At 53.5% G+C, this 15,484-nt stretch overlaps 1 protein-coding gene across 1 annotated transcript; it reads left to right on the top strand.

The window, feature by feature from the left end:
• Positions 1-5,022: 5,022 nt before the first annotated feature.
• Positions 5,023-15,428, top strand: GGA1 (golgi associated, gamma adaptin ear containing, ARF binding protein 1). The gene is made up of 17 exons (XM_057420700.1): positions 5,023-5,206; positions 5,511-5,595; positions 5,881-5,956; positions 6,539-6,637; positions 7,888-8,011; positions 8,487-8,587; positions 9,492-9,572; positions 10,022-10,159; positions 10,293-10,374; positions 10,732-10,839; positions 11,117-11,272; positions 12,027-12,091; positions 12,240-12,418; positions 12,520-12,803; positions 13,020-13,189; positions 13,430-13,540; positions 13,711-15,428. Exons 1-17 carry the CDS (start codon positions 5,176-5,178, stop codon positions 13,819-13,821), a joined length of 2,001 nt encoding a protein of 666 aa, XP_057276683.1. The 5' UTR covers positions 5,023-5,175; the 3' UTR covers positions 13,822-15,428.
• The last annotated feature ends 56 nt before the right edge of the window (positions 15,429-15,484 follow it).

Here is a 15,484-nt window from a genome sequence, read left to right as displayed (position 1 = left end):
GTTTCCCAGTTTCAGTCTGGCGCACACACTCCCACCCCACACACTCACTTACAACCTGTTGAGTGACATTTCTGCATCTTTGGAGAGAGGAAAAAATGGAAAATTAAGGGGTAAATATGGAGGCTGCAGGGGACTGCACTTCAACAGGCTGCCTTCAGAGGGACCTGGCCTTACAGAGTGCAGCTGTTTCAGCTCCAGAAGCAAAGACCAAGGCACTGCTCCCAGCTATGGCAGTGTTCAAGGCCAGGTTGGACATGGCCTTGTGCAACCTGGTCTAGTGGGAAGTGTCCCTGCCCACAGCAGGGGGGGTTACAACCAGATGATCTTAAGGTCCCTTCCAATCCAAACCATTCTGTGATTCTATGGGGTTAAATGTTTAGTGACACCAAAGCTCTGCTGGGAACAGTCCCCAGGGCACCCTGGCCCCCAGCTGTGCCTGGCTGCTGCAGCATTGCTAGCTAAAACAGCTCTAACCCGTGCCAGGGAAGGTGCTAACAACCACACAGTACGAGACATCATCCCACAGCAGCACTCAGGCCTGGCCCTGCTCCTGTTGCATTTACCAAGACAGATGAAGCCAGAGGGACCAGAAAGCCGCCTATGAAAGGCCAGGTCCACCCTCAGCAAATCTGCACACACAGAGACTCTGTGTCTCCCTCCTCCAGCTCCTTCTCGGTCACAGTTTTCTTTCTGTTCCTAACCCCACGTCTGCCATTCACCAGCCCTGGGTTCACTCCGCTCTGCTGCTTCTCAGTGGGGCTGAAGCTCATTGTGCTGGCAAGCATATGCTTGAGCAGCCAGGCTGGAGGGGAATGCTGCCAGACTGCCTCCTCCTGCCATTCCACAGCCCAGGCTTAAACCAGCACTGAAGTTTCCTACAGGGAACCTGAGGCAGCTGCAGCCAAAGCGGGATTGCTGGCAATGGGGGATTTTCAAGCCCAGGCCAAAACCCATCTCTTGAAGCTCCCCAGCTGCCAAACGTGAGCCAGCTGCACAGCAGAGAGCACATGCATCCTCTGCCGGGGCACCCCGCAGCGGGAATGCCTCCTCCCTGTGCCATGCTATAAAAGAGAGGCTGCACACGGCTGCGCCTGAGCTCCCCTCAACATCCCTGGCAAACGTCACACTTCATTGTCGCCGCAATGCAGGCATTTATTCATCATCCAGGCTCGGGGATTTGCTCCAGGACGCCTGGTCTCGTGTCACCAATCTCCGCTCAGATCATGCTTGGATGCCCATGAAAAATGCCTGTGCAAGAGGATTTTTCTCCTTCTCCCTCCTGCTGTTCTTCAGAGCTAAACTGTAACTTGGCAAAATCCTGCCTCTTAAACCATTTTTCTCACCAATAGTTGTGCTTTCTAATGACACCCCTTCCATCTGCTAGTGATAACACAGCAAGAATGGGTGAATCTGCTCACGTTTTCAAGTGCCCCTCTCGACACCTGAATCCCAAATGCACTGTATCAGTAGCAGATCGTTTCCCATCTGGAGCTGATCTCATCAGCAGTGCAGTGAATGACTTCATCCGGGCTCCCCCTTGCGGGCTCCGGGCCTTCGATGCTCACTTCAGCCCCATAAATTGAAGCAGCTCTGGCAGGTCGTCTTCTCCCTGGTCTGGTTTTGGCTCACCCAGATACATAACCTATCAGCCCCCAAGCCATGGCTATGACTAGGGCTTCTGTCCTATCAGTTTTCTTCCATCTTTGCCTGCTGCCAATGCTGTTCCTCAGCAGCAACAGCATTCCCATGTTTGCAGAGCATGTCCTGTACTCTCATGGGAAGAAGCTATCGGCAACAGCAAACCCATCTGAGCCTTCCTCAGGGATTACAAGGGACTGCTACTCCGCACCAGTCAGGAGGGCGCTGCTGCCTGCTCAGTCAAGGGATCAAGACAGTGCCCAGTCTGGAAGTGGCGCTTGAACAGGAGGAAGAAGCACAGCTCACCTCTAACTGGTATTTGCCCCTCTCTCTTGCTTGTCTCGTTGAGCCAGTTGCTCTAATGACAGAACCAACATGGAAAGGAAATTTAGTATACAGAGGTCAGGGCAATTCCCTAAAGGAAGCTAGTGCAATTATCCCCACGCTAGCGACCAGGGAAACTGAGGCAGTGAGAAGAGCTTGTGCATTTCCTCGAGTCTTGCTCCGAGACATGCTTAATTGCAGAGATGTAGCCAGCTAGTTTTCTGATCCCTTATCCAGCATCCTGTTTCCTCATTCTGCCCCTGTAGTTTAGAAAGATGCCTTTGATCACCAGGGACAGGTCTTCCTACAGCAAAAAGGGAAACACTGAAAGAAATGGAATGGAGCAATCCTGGATGACTGCATACCACAAGAAAGTGCTGCATATGAAAGGGAAGGAGATATTTCCTATTAGATTAAAGGAATTCAAACCTGCTCTCTCCCTCTAGAGAAGTATGCAACCCTATACTTGCCTCTCTAATTGCAACCCTCCGCTGGGAAAGGTGCTTAGAAGTATTGCAAAAGAAAGGAGATTAGCCAAGGTCAGGGAATAGCAGGGCTGCAAATCCAGGGGATTGCGTAAGGGGTGCATGGTCCGAGGTGATGTCAGAGAAGTGCCACCAGCCCTATTCCAAGAGAAAGCAGCAAAGGTAAAACTGAGCCAAAACCCCAGGAACTGGCTTCTGCAGTCAGCCAGGGGAGGGAGACAAGAAAAGGGAACAGAAGACTGCAGTACTGAGCTTCAGGAAAGTGAAAGGTCTCCGGGGCAGAATGCCTTGCCAAGGCAAGAGGAACGCGACAGGGGAAAGGGAGCCTCACGTCATGGGCCAGAGCTGACGACCCGGCAGGAAGCGCACCAAAGCTCTCGCTGCTGCACAGAAGCACATCTGAAAAACATCGCAGGGTTCACATAAACACACAAGACAGAGAAACCAAACAAACGCTGGGACAGGGCGAGGGCGACAGCGCCGTTCTGGCTGTCTGAAGACGACCTGGTGGGCGGAAAACCCCTGTCCCAGGCCACCCAGCCGCTCCTGCAAGGCCGCCTGCCCTTCCCGACCGAGCGGCACCGTGCTTTTTTTACGGTTCACCTCGACACATCAAGGCTGCAGCCGCTGAGCCCACGTCTGTCAGGCAGGAGCTCTCCTGCCTGCTGCTGCCCTCTGCGGGACAGCCTGCTGCGGGACCTGGCCGACGTGGGATCCAGCACCAGCTGCCCTGACACCAGCATGCCAACTACCCATGCCTCTCTAATCACTTTCCTCTTCAACTGGCTACGAGCTAATTATAGCTGCAGTACTTTCATTCGGTGTGGTGTTAATTACAACACAGTGTCTCACTCCAGCCAAACCTAGTTTGGGATTCCAGCTGTCAGTAAAAAATAAATCGAGGGACAGGAATCCCAGACTGGTTTGTGTTGGAAGGGACCTTAAAGCTCCTCCAGTTCCAACCCCCTGCCACGGGCAGGGACACCTTCCACTAGACTAGGTTGCCCCAAGCCCTGTCCAACCTGGCCTTGAACACTGCCAGGGATGGGGCAGCCACAGCTTATCTGGGCAACTTGTGCCAATGTCTCACCACCCTCTCAAGGAAGAATTTCTTCCTAATATCTAATCTAAATCTACCCTCTGCCAGTTTAAATCCATTCCCCTTTGGTCCTGTCCCTACCTGCCCTTGTAAAAAGTCTCTCTCCATATTTCCTGTTGGCCCCTTTAGGCACTGGAAGCTGCTCTAAGGTTTCCCTAAAGCTTTCTCTTGTCCAGGCTGAACAAGCCCAGCTCTCTCAGCCTGCCTCCATAGTAGAGGTGTTCCAGCCCTCGGAGCATCTCCATTGCCTCCTCTGGACCGCGCAGCAGGTCCATATTGCTCTTGTGTTCGGGGCCCCAGAGGAGACAGGTTTTTTCCTCACATGTCACCCAGCCACTCTTACAGGGAGCAAAATTCAGACTTGGGTCTCTTTTTACTGCACTTAAAGTCCTCATTATATAGAGAGCAGATATAACTAAAGTGGAAAGAGACTCCTGAATCTATAAGAACTAAAAGCAAGGTTTGAAAGGCCACTGCTGCTACAGCTTTTAGGCATGAGCTCACTTGCCATTGTTTGCAACCAGCTGAAAAGAGGTGCAGCCTTCCATTCCCCTCAGCCTTGCTAACCACTGGGTGTTGCCAAAGAGAGGCAAACAAACTTGAGACTCAGACAGACCGAAACCTGCGCAAAAGGGGGCTGTGAAACACTAGACTGCAAAACCACTCCTTCAGAGGCACCGCTTTGTGGGCTGCAGAGGAGATGCATGCCTGCTGCGCACAGCATACGTGACCTAGAAGAGCAGTATCTAGGCCTCGGTCTCCTAAAGATGACTTGATTCTCAGGAAAATCAAAGAGGTAGTAGTGACAGGCAAAGCTGACTCATAAAACAACCCATGTAAAACGTGCCTGAGCACAGCAGAGGGAAGGATGTGACCATTTTCTAAGGAAAGCACTTAAAAAAGGCTTTGTGATGCAAATCAGCAACAGCTAAAAAAAGAACTACAGTCAAGAGCCAGAAAGTACTTCTTAATGGCCAAAAAATCCACCTCCAAACAATGGCTATCCATACGGAAAAGACATTAGGCGTGACCTCAGGGCAGCTCCCTCGGCTGTCATCTGCGGGATTAGCTCTGTAAATGAGTAACTCCACACAGGACAGCTCTGACTCAGACGTCTATTTTCCGGATTAGATGCTTTAAAGCTGAATAGGCTGTATCACACTCTTATCGTGCTCTCATCGCGGAGGCTCCGGCAGGGCAAGCTCTGGAGCACCGATGCCCACATGATGCACCGAGGACTCTGTAAGCAGGAGGGCTGTGCTTCCCAAACGTATTTGAATCGGCACCTTTCACCAGTGTTAAGAAGAAAAGCAAACAACAAAAGCAATAACACATCACAGGGAGAAGGCGCTCAGACGCTCTGTTCCAAGACCACTGGAGCATGGAAAAAACAAGAGGTATTAAGTGTCGCGCTTAGGGCTGGCCTGGGGATGGTTTGCACTGAAAGGCTCACCTTAAACCCCTGCCATTCAGGGGGCGCCCTGCCCCACTTCCGGCGCTCTATGGTGAGGCCGCGGCGTCGCCGCTGTACAGCGTTGGGTGCGCTCCCGATGGCCCCGCGGCGCCGCGGTGGGCGGGCGCACGGGCCCCGCTGAGGAGCCGGCGGGAGGGTGGCCGGGGCCCTCCAACATGGAGCCCGAGACGCTGGAGGCGCGCATCAGTGAGTGCGGCTGCGAGCAGACCTCTCGCTCCCTTTGATACGGCGCGGCCCGGCCCGGCCCAGCCCGGGAGCGGTGGTTGGCGAAGGGGGGGCACCGGGGTGTGAGGGAAAGGCGGCGCTCACGGTGGGGTCGCAGCTAGCGGTGTGTCAGGGCGGGCCTGGTGCTGTGTAGAGGGGACGGCCTGGGGCAGACAGGGGTGTTGGGGCCGCGGGTATTGAGGTGTCTTGGAGGGAGCGGGGGCAGTATTGACCCTCACTTCCCCACGGGGAGATCTTGCTCACCATCCCCTTCTCCCACCCTTAGACAAAGCAACAAACCCCCTGAACAAGGACCTGGACTGGGATGGTATCGATGCTTTCTGTGAGCAACTCAATAAGGAGCTAGAGGGGTAAGTGCTGTGTCCTTTCCACAGTGTGCTCTAGGTCACAGGCCTGGGTTGTGAATCCACCTGGTAAAATTCAGTGTGGCTGTTCTGAGAGCTGAATAGGCACAGAGCGCCCCAAAGTGGGGGTGGGTCCTGGTCCTCTGACAGAAGTTTCCCACAGGGTTTTGAGATGTCTTGATGCCTTAAACTTGCAACATGCTTTTCAACCCTGGATTCACAGATAATAACACAGGCGCCAGGCTTTCCATCAGTAACCAGCTAGTCTTTTTTTCCCTTCACTCCGTCCAGTCCTCCGCTTGCTACCAGACTTCTTGCCCACAAGATCCAGTCTCCGCAGGAATGGGAAGCTATCCAGGCCCTCACGGTAAGGGCATCTGCAGGCTGGTAGAACTGGATGGAGGGCCAGCATGTGGGGCTGCTCCAGTTTGGCTGGAGGGACACCAGGAGCTTTGAATTCTCTCTGAGAAAACCCTGTAGCACCTGGCCCCTTGGGTGGGAGAAGGGAGAAGATGGTTCTACAAGACTGGAGAGATGACTGGTAGGAAACGTCTTGTTCCTAGGAAGGATCAGAGCCTGTTGGAGTTGATAGCTTATTTTTTTTTCTTGTGGTGGATTTGGCAGTATTAATAGTTGGACCCTATGATCTTTTCCAACCTAAATGATTGACTCTTAATTGTTTTATGGATCCACAGTGTGAAACCTCACCAGTGTTTGTGAGCTCTCTAACAGAGCCTTCCATGGGTTATTGAGCCACCTCTGCAGACACTGACCCCAAGGAGGAAACTCTTCTTGCTTCCCTTTGGGAGGGTGCCTGGCCACCTGGGAGGGAAAGGGGATGTCCTCTGCTGTGAGGATAGCCACAGCCCCGGTGCCTGGCACAGGGGGGGTCTGGCTTCTGAAGCTGCTGCAGGCCCCATGCTGAGGCTCACCTGGCCCCTCTCCCCAGGTGCTGGAGTCCTGCATGAAGAGCTGTGGCAAACGTTTCCACGATGAGGTGGGCAAGTTCCGCTTCCTCAATGAGCTCATCAAAGTGGTGTCACCCAAGGTGGGTCTCAGAGCATTGTGCTGGATGGAGGGGACTGGAGCCTGGTGGCAGGAGGGCTGTGGGAAGAAGTAGTGTCTGAGCAGAAAAGTCAGACACCCATTGAGATGAGGGGGAAACAGGGCACTGCTAGTAGGAAGTTTAGTCCTTGTTCCTGGTGAATTTTCTGATGTGAAGGTGAGCTTTCAGCCTTTTGCTCCATGCAGATTCTTGATGCAGGAAGCTGAAGGCCAGCCAGACATGATGCAACCAGTGCTTGTGAGACTACTGGGTTTATGTGCGTGCCTGGAGTTGCCTTCCCTGTGGGCTCTGTTTGTGCTCAGGAACGTCCCCCAGCTTTGACATTGTGACCATGTCTCTGGGGTGTCCCAGTCTGGTTGAGACACTGTCAGAGGGCAAGCCCAGGCCTGGTCAGTGGTGCTCTGGCAAGTCCATCTGAAGGCTCAAGTCAGAGAGGTGCTGATGCTGCTGTTCCTGCAGCAGAACAAGCTGTGCATGCTCTCCTATTCAGTCAAGACAGTTAAGACCAGCAAATGTAGAGTTAAGGGAACACAGACTAAATATGACTAAGGAAGACCTTCATCTGTCAGTCACAGCTTGTGATGATGAATAGCCAGGGACAGTGACAGCAGCATCCTAAAGTCCTCTTGTTAGGCACCCTGGAGAATGTTCTCTACCTTAAGCCACTGGCCCCAGGTGACATATGCAGTGTTTGTAGCACCAGTGCCTCCAGGAGACCCATGGGAGAATCGTGAAGGATGAGTGCATGGCAAGGGGAGAGCTGTAATGTTTGGACATCTCACAACTGGGTGCTGGTCATCTGGGGCTCACCAGGTTCTAAAAGGTGCCACACAGTTGTGCTGGAGAGTGAGGCTGGGCCCTGCTCCAGGGACCATTACCCACAGTCCTTCCCTTCCCAGCCCTGCTGTTTTCTCATTCCCAAAGCACTCCCTTGCTGAGCAGCCTCTGTTAGCGATATCCTTTCCTTCACAAGGTGACAGAGACTTGCCTGAGTCTTCCCACTTGTCCCTGCATGTCACTGAGGGGTTTCCACCTCTGTGTTTCCTGTGGAGGAAACCAAGCACAGCACAGGACATGTTGCAAGGGTCTCGTGAGCTTTCCTGCTTGCTTCCTCTTTCCTCCTCCTTGTGCCGTTGGGAACGGTCTCACTTTTGGGGGAGGGGAGGAGAGGAACAGACCAGGCTTGCAACGGCTCAGATCAGCTTCAAGCCACGTCTTCTCTCTTCCTCTAGTATCTTGGCAGCCGGACATCAGAAAAAGTGAAGTCAAAGATCCTGGAGCTGATGTACAGCTGGACATTGGGGCTGCCTCACGAGGTGAAGATCTCAGAAGCCTACCAGATGCTCAAGAAACAAGGTGAGAGGCACAGTCTGGAAGGGGAAGGTGGAAGGATGGTTTGGACAGAATCTAAACCACTCTCCCTTTCCTGTGCCTACACCCAGCACATCCCTCAGTCTGGCTCAGCACCAGAGGCAGGTGCCTTGAGGCTCCTAGCTTTGCAGAGGGAGTTGCTGGTGGTCTTTGTTGCTTGATGGGTCAGAGGGGACATAGCTTGCTCTTACAAGGGTGGGGCACTGGGAAAGTCAGAGGCTGAAGGGCTGTGACTGCTTTTGCAGTTGATGCTGGCTTTTTCTAAGAGGATATTTGTGGGAAGTAGAGGGCAGTTCTTCCATGAAAACACAGTCTTGGATCATGGGTAGTAGGAGCAAACCTACACACCCTGAGTCCCAGCTGGGTTTGGTGGGCTATTAGGGAAGAAAAGGCCTAAGTGGCAGTGCCATCCCCCAGTGGGTGAGTCCTCCTGACCTCTCTCCATTGGTGTCTACTGCAGGGATTGTGAAGTGCGACCCAAAGCTGCCTGATGATGCTCCTTTTCCACCTCCTCCCCCTCGGCCCAAGAACATCATCTTTGATGATGAAGAGAAATCCAAGGTAAGGGCTCTGTACAAGGAGAATGTGAGCAGGCATCATCTTCCTTGCCCCAGCATCTTCTGTCCACTGAGGTGGAGATCCAGAAAGAGTCAGAGCCCCTCTTCCACATGCTGTCCTTCGGAAAACACATCACAGGAATGCTGAGGGCCCACTCCAAAATCATGACAAAGGAAACAGCCAGAGGTGGGGCATGTTGGCTCAGTTTGACCTTTGGAGCACGTAGCAGCAAGATGGTGCAAAGGGTGAAGTACTGATGTTAGCCAAGCAGGTTCTGGGAGGTTTGCTGCTGTGTGCTCTCCAGGCTTCTGAGCTATCTGGTCAGGAGGTTTAAATCCCAGCCCCAGATGCTGTTGCTGTTATCTCTTCCCCAACCCCAGCATTGCAGTCTTCTTATTGCCCAACTACTTAGCCCCTCCTTGACCCATTCTACAGTGTTTCCATCAGAATTTTGTCACCCCTCAGACAAGCCTCTGCACTATCAGTGCTGATACATTTAAGTAAGTATTGTCCTCCTCTGGGTGTAGTTCTGCAGCAGAGGTGTGCCCTGCAGCAAACTGGCATCACATGTGCAGGCTTTCTCTCTTCTTCAGTACTAGTGCTCCTGTGCTCCAGGGTTTCCATGGTGCATGATGGGCAGGCAGGAGCCAGGAGCAGGCTTTAAATGCAGGGGATCTTCAGGGAAAGACCACAGCCACAATGGGAAAAGGAAGTGCAGTTGTACTACTTCTCTCTCTGGTCTCTAACAACCCACAAGCTCTTGTGGCTGGGCTTGCAAAGGGCGGGCAGTGTCAGCTCCCTCTGTCATATACAGGTTTAGGGCAGGGGTAACTGGCTTTAGTGTTTCAAGAGTGCCCCTGGCTGCCACTTCTCAGCTTGGGCTCAGTAGTGTCTTCTCTGTTTGCAGATCCTGGCTCGTCTCCTGAAAAGTTCCCATCCTGAGGATCTCCGGGCTGCCAACAAGCTCATCAAGGAGATGGTTCAGGAGGTGCGGCTGGGGAAAACGGGAGCTGGGGACTCGTGGTCTGCATGGCAATGATTGACACCAAGGGAGCAGTAGCTCTGTCCTTATGCAGGTGTACAGAGCTTCTGCCCCAAATCTCGCAGCAGCAGCAGCTGCTAAAGAGTCCTTATGTGATTTTTTTTTTTTTTTGTGTGTGATTTTTCTTTTTTTTTTTTTTGCCATCCTTTGGCTACTTGGAGGAACGGCTCTGGGCACCTTCTGTGTCCCAAGCTCCACTGCAGCCCTAGTTCTGTGGTAATTCCATTCTTGTTTGGCAAGTGCTGGCCCAGAGATGATCTGGAGCAGGAGCTGTTTTGAGGGTAGTGTTGCTGTGCCTTAGTCCAGGGAGTTGGTGTGTTTGCGGGGCCAGCCGTCTTCCATTCTAAGTTGCAGACAAGAGCAAGGACATTATTCCCTATGTGCTTCCCCTCTAGGACCAGAAGCGCATGGAGAAGATCTCCAAGAGGGTGAATGCCATTGAGGAGGTGAACAACAACGTGAAACTACTGACAGAGATGGTGACAAGCTACAGCAAGGGGGAGACAACAGAAAGCAATGAGGACTTAATGAAGGTGAGGAAAGGCCATCCCAGCATTCTCCCTGGGCTGAGGTGACCCTTATCTGCTGAAGTTCCTCCTGCCCGTTTTGCACCCCCAAATGAGTATCCTGCTTCTCATCTCAGAATCCCTTTGTCTCTCCCCTCAGGAGCTGTATCAGCGCTGCGAGCGCATGAGGCCCATGCTTTTCCGGCTCGCCAGTGACACAGAAGACAATGATGAAGCTCTGGGTAAGCATATCTGGCCCTTCTTGTTCTGTCCCCCTCTCCCTCCATCTTCTTTCAGGGAGCCTGTCCTTGGCAGCTGCCAGTCTGTTTGGAATGTCTGCTTGCTGTAGGTTAAGTCTGTGGCTTGGCACTAATCATGAGGACATGGCAGCAATTGGCAGTGTAACAGGCTTTCTCCACTTCACTGTAGCATGTCCTGCTGTGTCAGTATACCCTGTGCAGCAACAACTGTGAAAATGCTGTCTGCAGTGCGCTGTATCAGTTCCTCAGGCCTTGTTTTGAAGGAATAGACAGAGCTGGAGTATAAAAGGCACTCTTGTTTCATCACAACTTTCAAACTTCCCACCTATTCAATTTCAGCGGAGATCCTGCAAGCCAATGACAATCTGACACAGGTGATCAATCTCTATAAGCAGCTTGTACGGGGAGAAGAGATCAATGGGGAGACAGTGGCCGGTTCCATTCGAGGTGAGGAGACTTGGGGAACGGGGACAGGAAGGTTAAGCAGAGGAACCCTACTACTGGTTTCCTGCAGTGTAAGAGACGATTGAGAGAAGTGAAAAGGTGAAACCTGCAGGAGGTCTGAGTGGGGCTGGTGAGATGAGGAAATGGCTTGTAGAGATGACTGATGCACAAAGTGAGGGAATTGAAAGGGAGAGCAGAAGGAGAGTTTCCTCTCCCAGGGGTGAGGAAGGATAGCACACTGGAGAAGGTTTCTGTCTCTCAGCTTGTTCCTTCTTTGCAGGCAGCACCTCAGCTCTGCTGGATCTGTCAGGCCTGGATCTCCCAGCAACAGGCCCTTCCTACCCAGCCTTGCCCACCCTATCAGGTGGCTCAGCAGTCCCCATGCCTGACCAAGGTGGCTCTGTCTCCTTGCTGGATGATGAACTCATGTCTTTAGGTGAGAAATCTAGAGCAAAAGCTCTTTTATTCTCTCCTTGACTCTGGACAGTCTGCATGGATGGTTTTCCTTGTGGCAGGAACATGAATAAGGGAGAGTTCTGGGAGAGATGAATAATGAAAGACCCAAGAAGTGTCCTTAGTATGAAGGAGAAGGAGGGAAAGACCCTGCTATGATTCTGAATTTCAGTCCGATGGTCTTTCCTGCCTAGTCAGAGCCTGCAGGATGTGCCCTGATTTGCTCTGGGAGAACTGACCTGGCAGGTAAATCAAGAGTGATGCAATGGCCATCCCCAGATGGGATCACAAGGGTGGATCCCCCCCCAGCTCCTCGTGTTTACTCCTTGCAGCTGAACTCAGATGCATGGGACTTCCAGAACTATTCACACGGAATTCTTGTGATGTGCCAGTCCTAGGAGGCTCTAGAGTCCTTCTTTTCCCAGCCAAGTATATGTTTCCAAAGACAGGTGGTTTGAGTACAACAGCATGGAGTAGACAATGTGGTCAGTTGGGCTTGTCAGCACAGTGGTATTCACTTCGCTGTCAACTGAAGTGAGAATTGGATTGTAACTGAGGATCCCCGGGCAGAAAAAACACTGTCACCCTCCTGACTCTCCCCCATGCAAAGATAGGAGCCAGAGATGGAGACCAGATTGGTGGCTCTGCCCTGCTGCTTCTGTGTCTTACTCAGGCCACATTTAATGCTCTTAAACCACTTGGTAGCTAAGCATCATGTTTGCTTTTATCCCTGGCAGGCCTGAATGACCCAGCACCTCATCCTGCCCAGGCTGGTGACAGCAGTGGCTGGAACAGCTTCCAGGTAACATGCCGGGAGCCAGGGCAGAAGGTGGGGGCAGGGGGGTGGGGAAAGCAACAGAGGGAGTAGGTAGGGAAATGTCCCACATCTGTTGGTTGGTGCTGATGTGCAACCCTGCTTGGGGGGGTCTCCTGTGCACTCTTTTTTACAGTCATCAGATAGCAATGAGCTCAACATCACCCCTATCACAGCAGCACCACCAGTCAAAGCAGATGCTGGCTCATCCTCCCCCAAACCTTCTCCTTCCACCAGTGGCCTGGATGACCTGGACCTCCTGGGCAAGACTCTGCTGCAACAGTCTTTGCCTCCAGAGTCTCAGCAAATGCGATGGTAAGCAGGGGTAGTGTGATCTCTCATCGTGTCCATTTCTGGGGTGCTTAAGGTGCCACTTCAGTGCCCTGTTCCACTCCTTGCTCTCTCTCTCCCTACAGGGAGAAGCAGCAGCCACCCCCCCGGCTCACCCTGAGGGATCTCCAGAACAGGAGCAGCTCTGGCACCACAGCCCACAGTCCCAGCACTCTGCCCATGCTCCAGAGTGTTTCCCCTAATCCCACGCTGCCCCTGGCCTCGGAGCTGCCTGCCCCTGCTGCACTCCCAAAAGCTGCTATCACACCAGTTGGAAGTTCTGCAGTCCCACCACAGCCTCCTGCCACCACGCTGCCCCAGGAGATCTCATTGGCCAACATCACTGTGCCTCTGGAGTCAATCAAACCCAGTGAGCCAGGGAGGAAGAAGGGAGCAAGCTTGGGGGGAACAAACCATGTGCACTTGGAAGGGAAGAGTGTGAGGAAACTTCTTGCTGGTTGGATTTTGTGGAGGTTGAGGGGGAGTAGTGTCTCTGTCACTTGTAGGGAGTCTGGGTGATGGGCAGAGGTTGCTGCAGGACCAATTCCCTCTTGCTGACTGCTGCCTGTCCCTCCCTTTCCCACAGGCAGCATCCTTCCTGTGACGGTTTATGATCAGCACGGCTTCCGTGTCCTCTTCCACTTTGCTAAGGATGCTCTGCCTGAGAGGCCCGATGTGCTTGTGGTGGTGATTTCTATGCTTAGCACAGCCCCACAGCCCATCCGCAACATTGTCTTTCAGTCTGCTGTCCCCAAGGTAAGGCAGCTGATGGGGCTGAGGTCCCCAGACCTCACCAAAGTGCGATTCTGCTTCTGCAGGAAGGGCGGGCTGGGTGGAGGGAGCTCTGTGGGGCTGAGAATGAGTTGTGCTGCTTTCAGATTAGCAGGAGCCAGCACAATACTCTTTGACTAAACTGTGGAGGCTCTCCAAATACAGGAGCACGGCCTCTGGCTGCCATGTCCCTTTTGGGAATGTGGGCTGCTCCTCTCTCCATAGGTGATGAAGGTGAAGCTGCAGCCTCCCTCAGGCACGGAGCTCCCGGCATTCAACCCCATTGTCCACCCCAGTGCCATCACACAAGTCCTGCTGCTTGCTAACCCACAGAAGGTAACAGCACTGTTGCTGGGGCATGAGCAGGGGCTGCTCTTGCTTCCTGAGCAAAACCTTCCTACCCCATCCCTGTTTGGTCTCCTTGGCTTCCAAGAGACCTGCAGGGTTTGTGCCTCATGCCTTTCTTTAACCCTCTTCTGACTTTATTCTTTCTCCCCCATCTACAGGAGAAAGTGAGGCTACGGTACAAGCTGATCTTCACTATGGGAGAGCAAACCTACAATGAAATGGGGGATGTGGACCAGTTTCCCCCACCGGAGTCCTGGGGAAACCTCTAGGGCTGCACGTTGCAGGCACTACACTGCAGAGTCCTTGGGAAGCCAGCCCTCAGGGGCTGGAGTAGCCCGAGGAGATGGGGAGGGTGGGTGGGGGACTGCTGCTCACGCTCTATTCGCCAGATGGCCGGGCGAGGGCCAGAGGGAGCGTGCCTCGAGGAGGAAAGCAAAGACACCGGGAGATGTTCACCCCACCAGACGTGGAGAGCCTCGTGTGTGTGAGCAGTTGCCTTCCCTGCTCTTCCGAAGGCGACACTCCCTCCCCAGTCTGTCCAGCTTCTGTTCTAATCCTGCTTTCCCCCTCTAGGGGCAGTGGGGAACAAGGAAGGGGAGCTTTAACAGCCTCAGCCTGGGGCAAGGCCTAGCAAAGGAAGATCCTTTTCCTTGTCTGTCCCCTCTGCGCTTCCCAGCCCTTCAGCTGCTTCGTGCTGTGTGGTGCTTGTCCCCCTTGCCCCCTCTTTGGAACTGGGCCCTGGTGGTACCCTGTCTGATGGGATCCCACTGGAGCTGCTGTGGAGCGAGGCTGGATGGAGACTTCATGTCTCCAGCACTCTCCAAGCAGGCAGCTGTCCTTGCTTTGAGGGGGTCAGGAGGAGTCATCTCCCCATATCTCCGTCCTTCCAGCTGAATATGGAACTGTTACTGGGAGGTGGGACCCCAGGGGCTGGGCAGGGCTTGTTCTGTGCCTTCCCATCCTCTTCACCTAGGCACTGAGTCCCCATAGCAAGGAAGACCACACAGTCCCCATGTGCTTTATCTGCCACAGCGAGCTTTGGGGACTTTGTCCTGCATGCCACCCCCAAGGGCGGTGTGCTGGGAGAAGTGGGGGTGAGTCTCCCTGCAGCCTCCTGCCAGACAGAGAGGAAACAGCACAATCTTCCTCCCTCCTGGCTGGGCTGGAGGGCTTGGTGGGGCAGGGGAGCTTTCTCAGTGTCTCCTCGCAGTGGGGTGGGTGATGGACTGGGAGTCATGGAGAGGCTGGAGGGCCACCCATCACCAGGGGCCACCACTAGGCTCTGCTCTGGGGGGGGGGGGGTTCAGCTGTGCCTTGTGCACCTTTGCCTGGCTCCCTGCGCGGGGAGGGGGCCCACACAGCCGCCTGATCACTGTGACACTAGAGGGGGGATCTGCAGGCACGGAGGGGACCGGCGGGTGACATGTCCCCATGGGACTTGTGACTGCAGGAGCCGCTTCCCATCCCTTAACTGGTTTTAAGAGGGCCTGATCTTGAAAAGTAGGAACAAGCTGCGCCCTGCAATAGGCTTGCCAGAGGTAGAAGGAGGCCTGGGCAAGATGGAGGTGAGTGGAGTGCCTCGTGCTCATGGCTTGGGAGGCAGCAAAGGTGAGGTGTTGGAGCTGGGTGCAGCGAGTGGTAGAGGAGAGGGGGAAGCAAGGTCTTTATGCTGGGGTTCTGCTGTGTCTTACTTCCCATTCTGGTCTCTTTTTAGGGTTTTGTATGGGGTTTTTCTTTGCAGATCTTGTTTGGTTGAACAGACATGTATATATTTTCAGTGCAAAATTCTGTAAATGGAAGAAAACAAACATTGAAAACAAAACGCCCGGCGCGAACAGTCTGCTGTATTTATGGGAAATAAATAGTTCTTTCCTGATCCTGTCCCTGCCTTTTGACTGAAGGAATGCCTTTTCCCCTCCCCTTCCCTGACTT

Source organism: Pezoporus wallicus, unplaced genomic scaffold, assembly GCF_028554395.1.
Source record: "Pezoporus wallicus isolate ANWC-B61680 ecotype Strahan unplaced genomic scaffold, APGP_CSIRO_Pwel_v1 contig_2871, whole genome shotgun sequence".
Lineage (NCBI taxonomy): Eukaryota > Metazoa > Chordata > Aves > Psittaciformes > Psittacidae > Pezoporus > Pezoporus wallicus.
The sequence above is the reverse complement of the archived record's forward strand: the minus strand, read 5'-3'. Positions and strand labels throughout refer to the sequence as shown.

Excerpts from the sequence above, each read along its gene's own strand:
- GGA1 (XM_057420700.1), top strand. The coding sequence starts at position 5,176 with ATGGAGCCCGAGACGCTGGAGGCGCGCATCA. Across the intron at positions 5,596-5,880 it reads CTCAATAAGGAGCTAGAGGG|TCCTCCGCTTGCTACCAGAC; the intron begins GTAAGTGCTGTG and ends CACTCCGTCCAG. Across the intron at positions 12,419-12,519 it reads GAGTCTCAGCAAATGCGATG|GGAGAAGCAGCAGCCACCCC; the intron begins GTAAGCAGGGGT and ends CTCTCCCTACAG.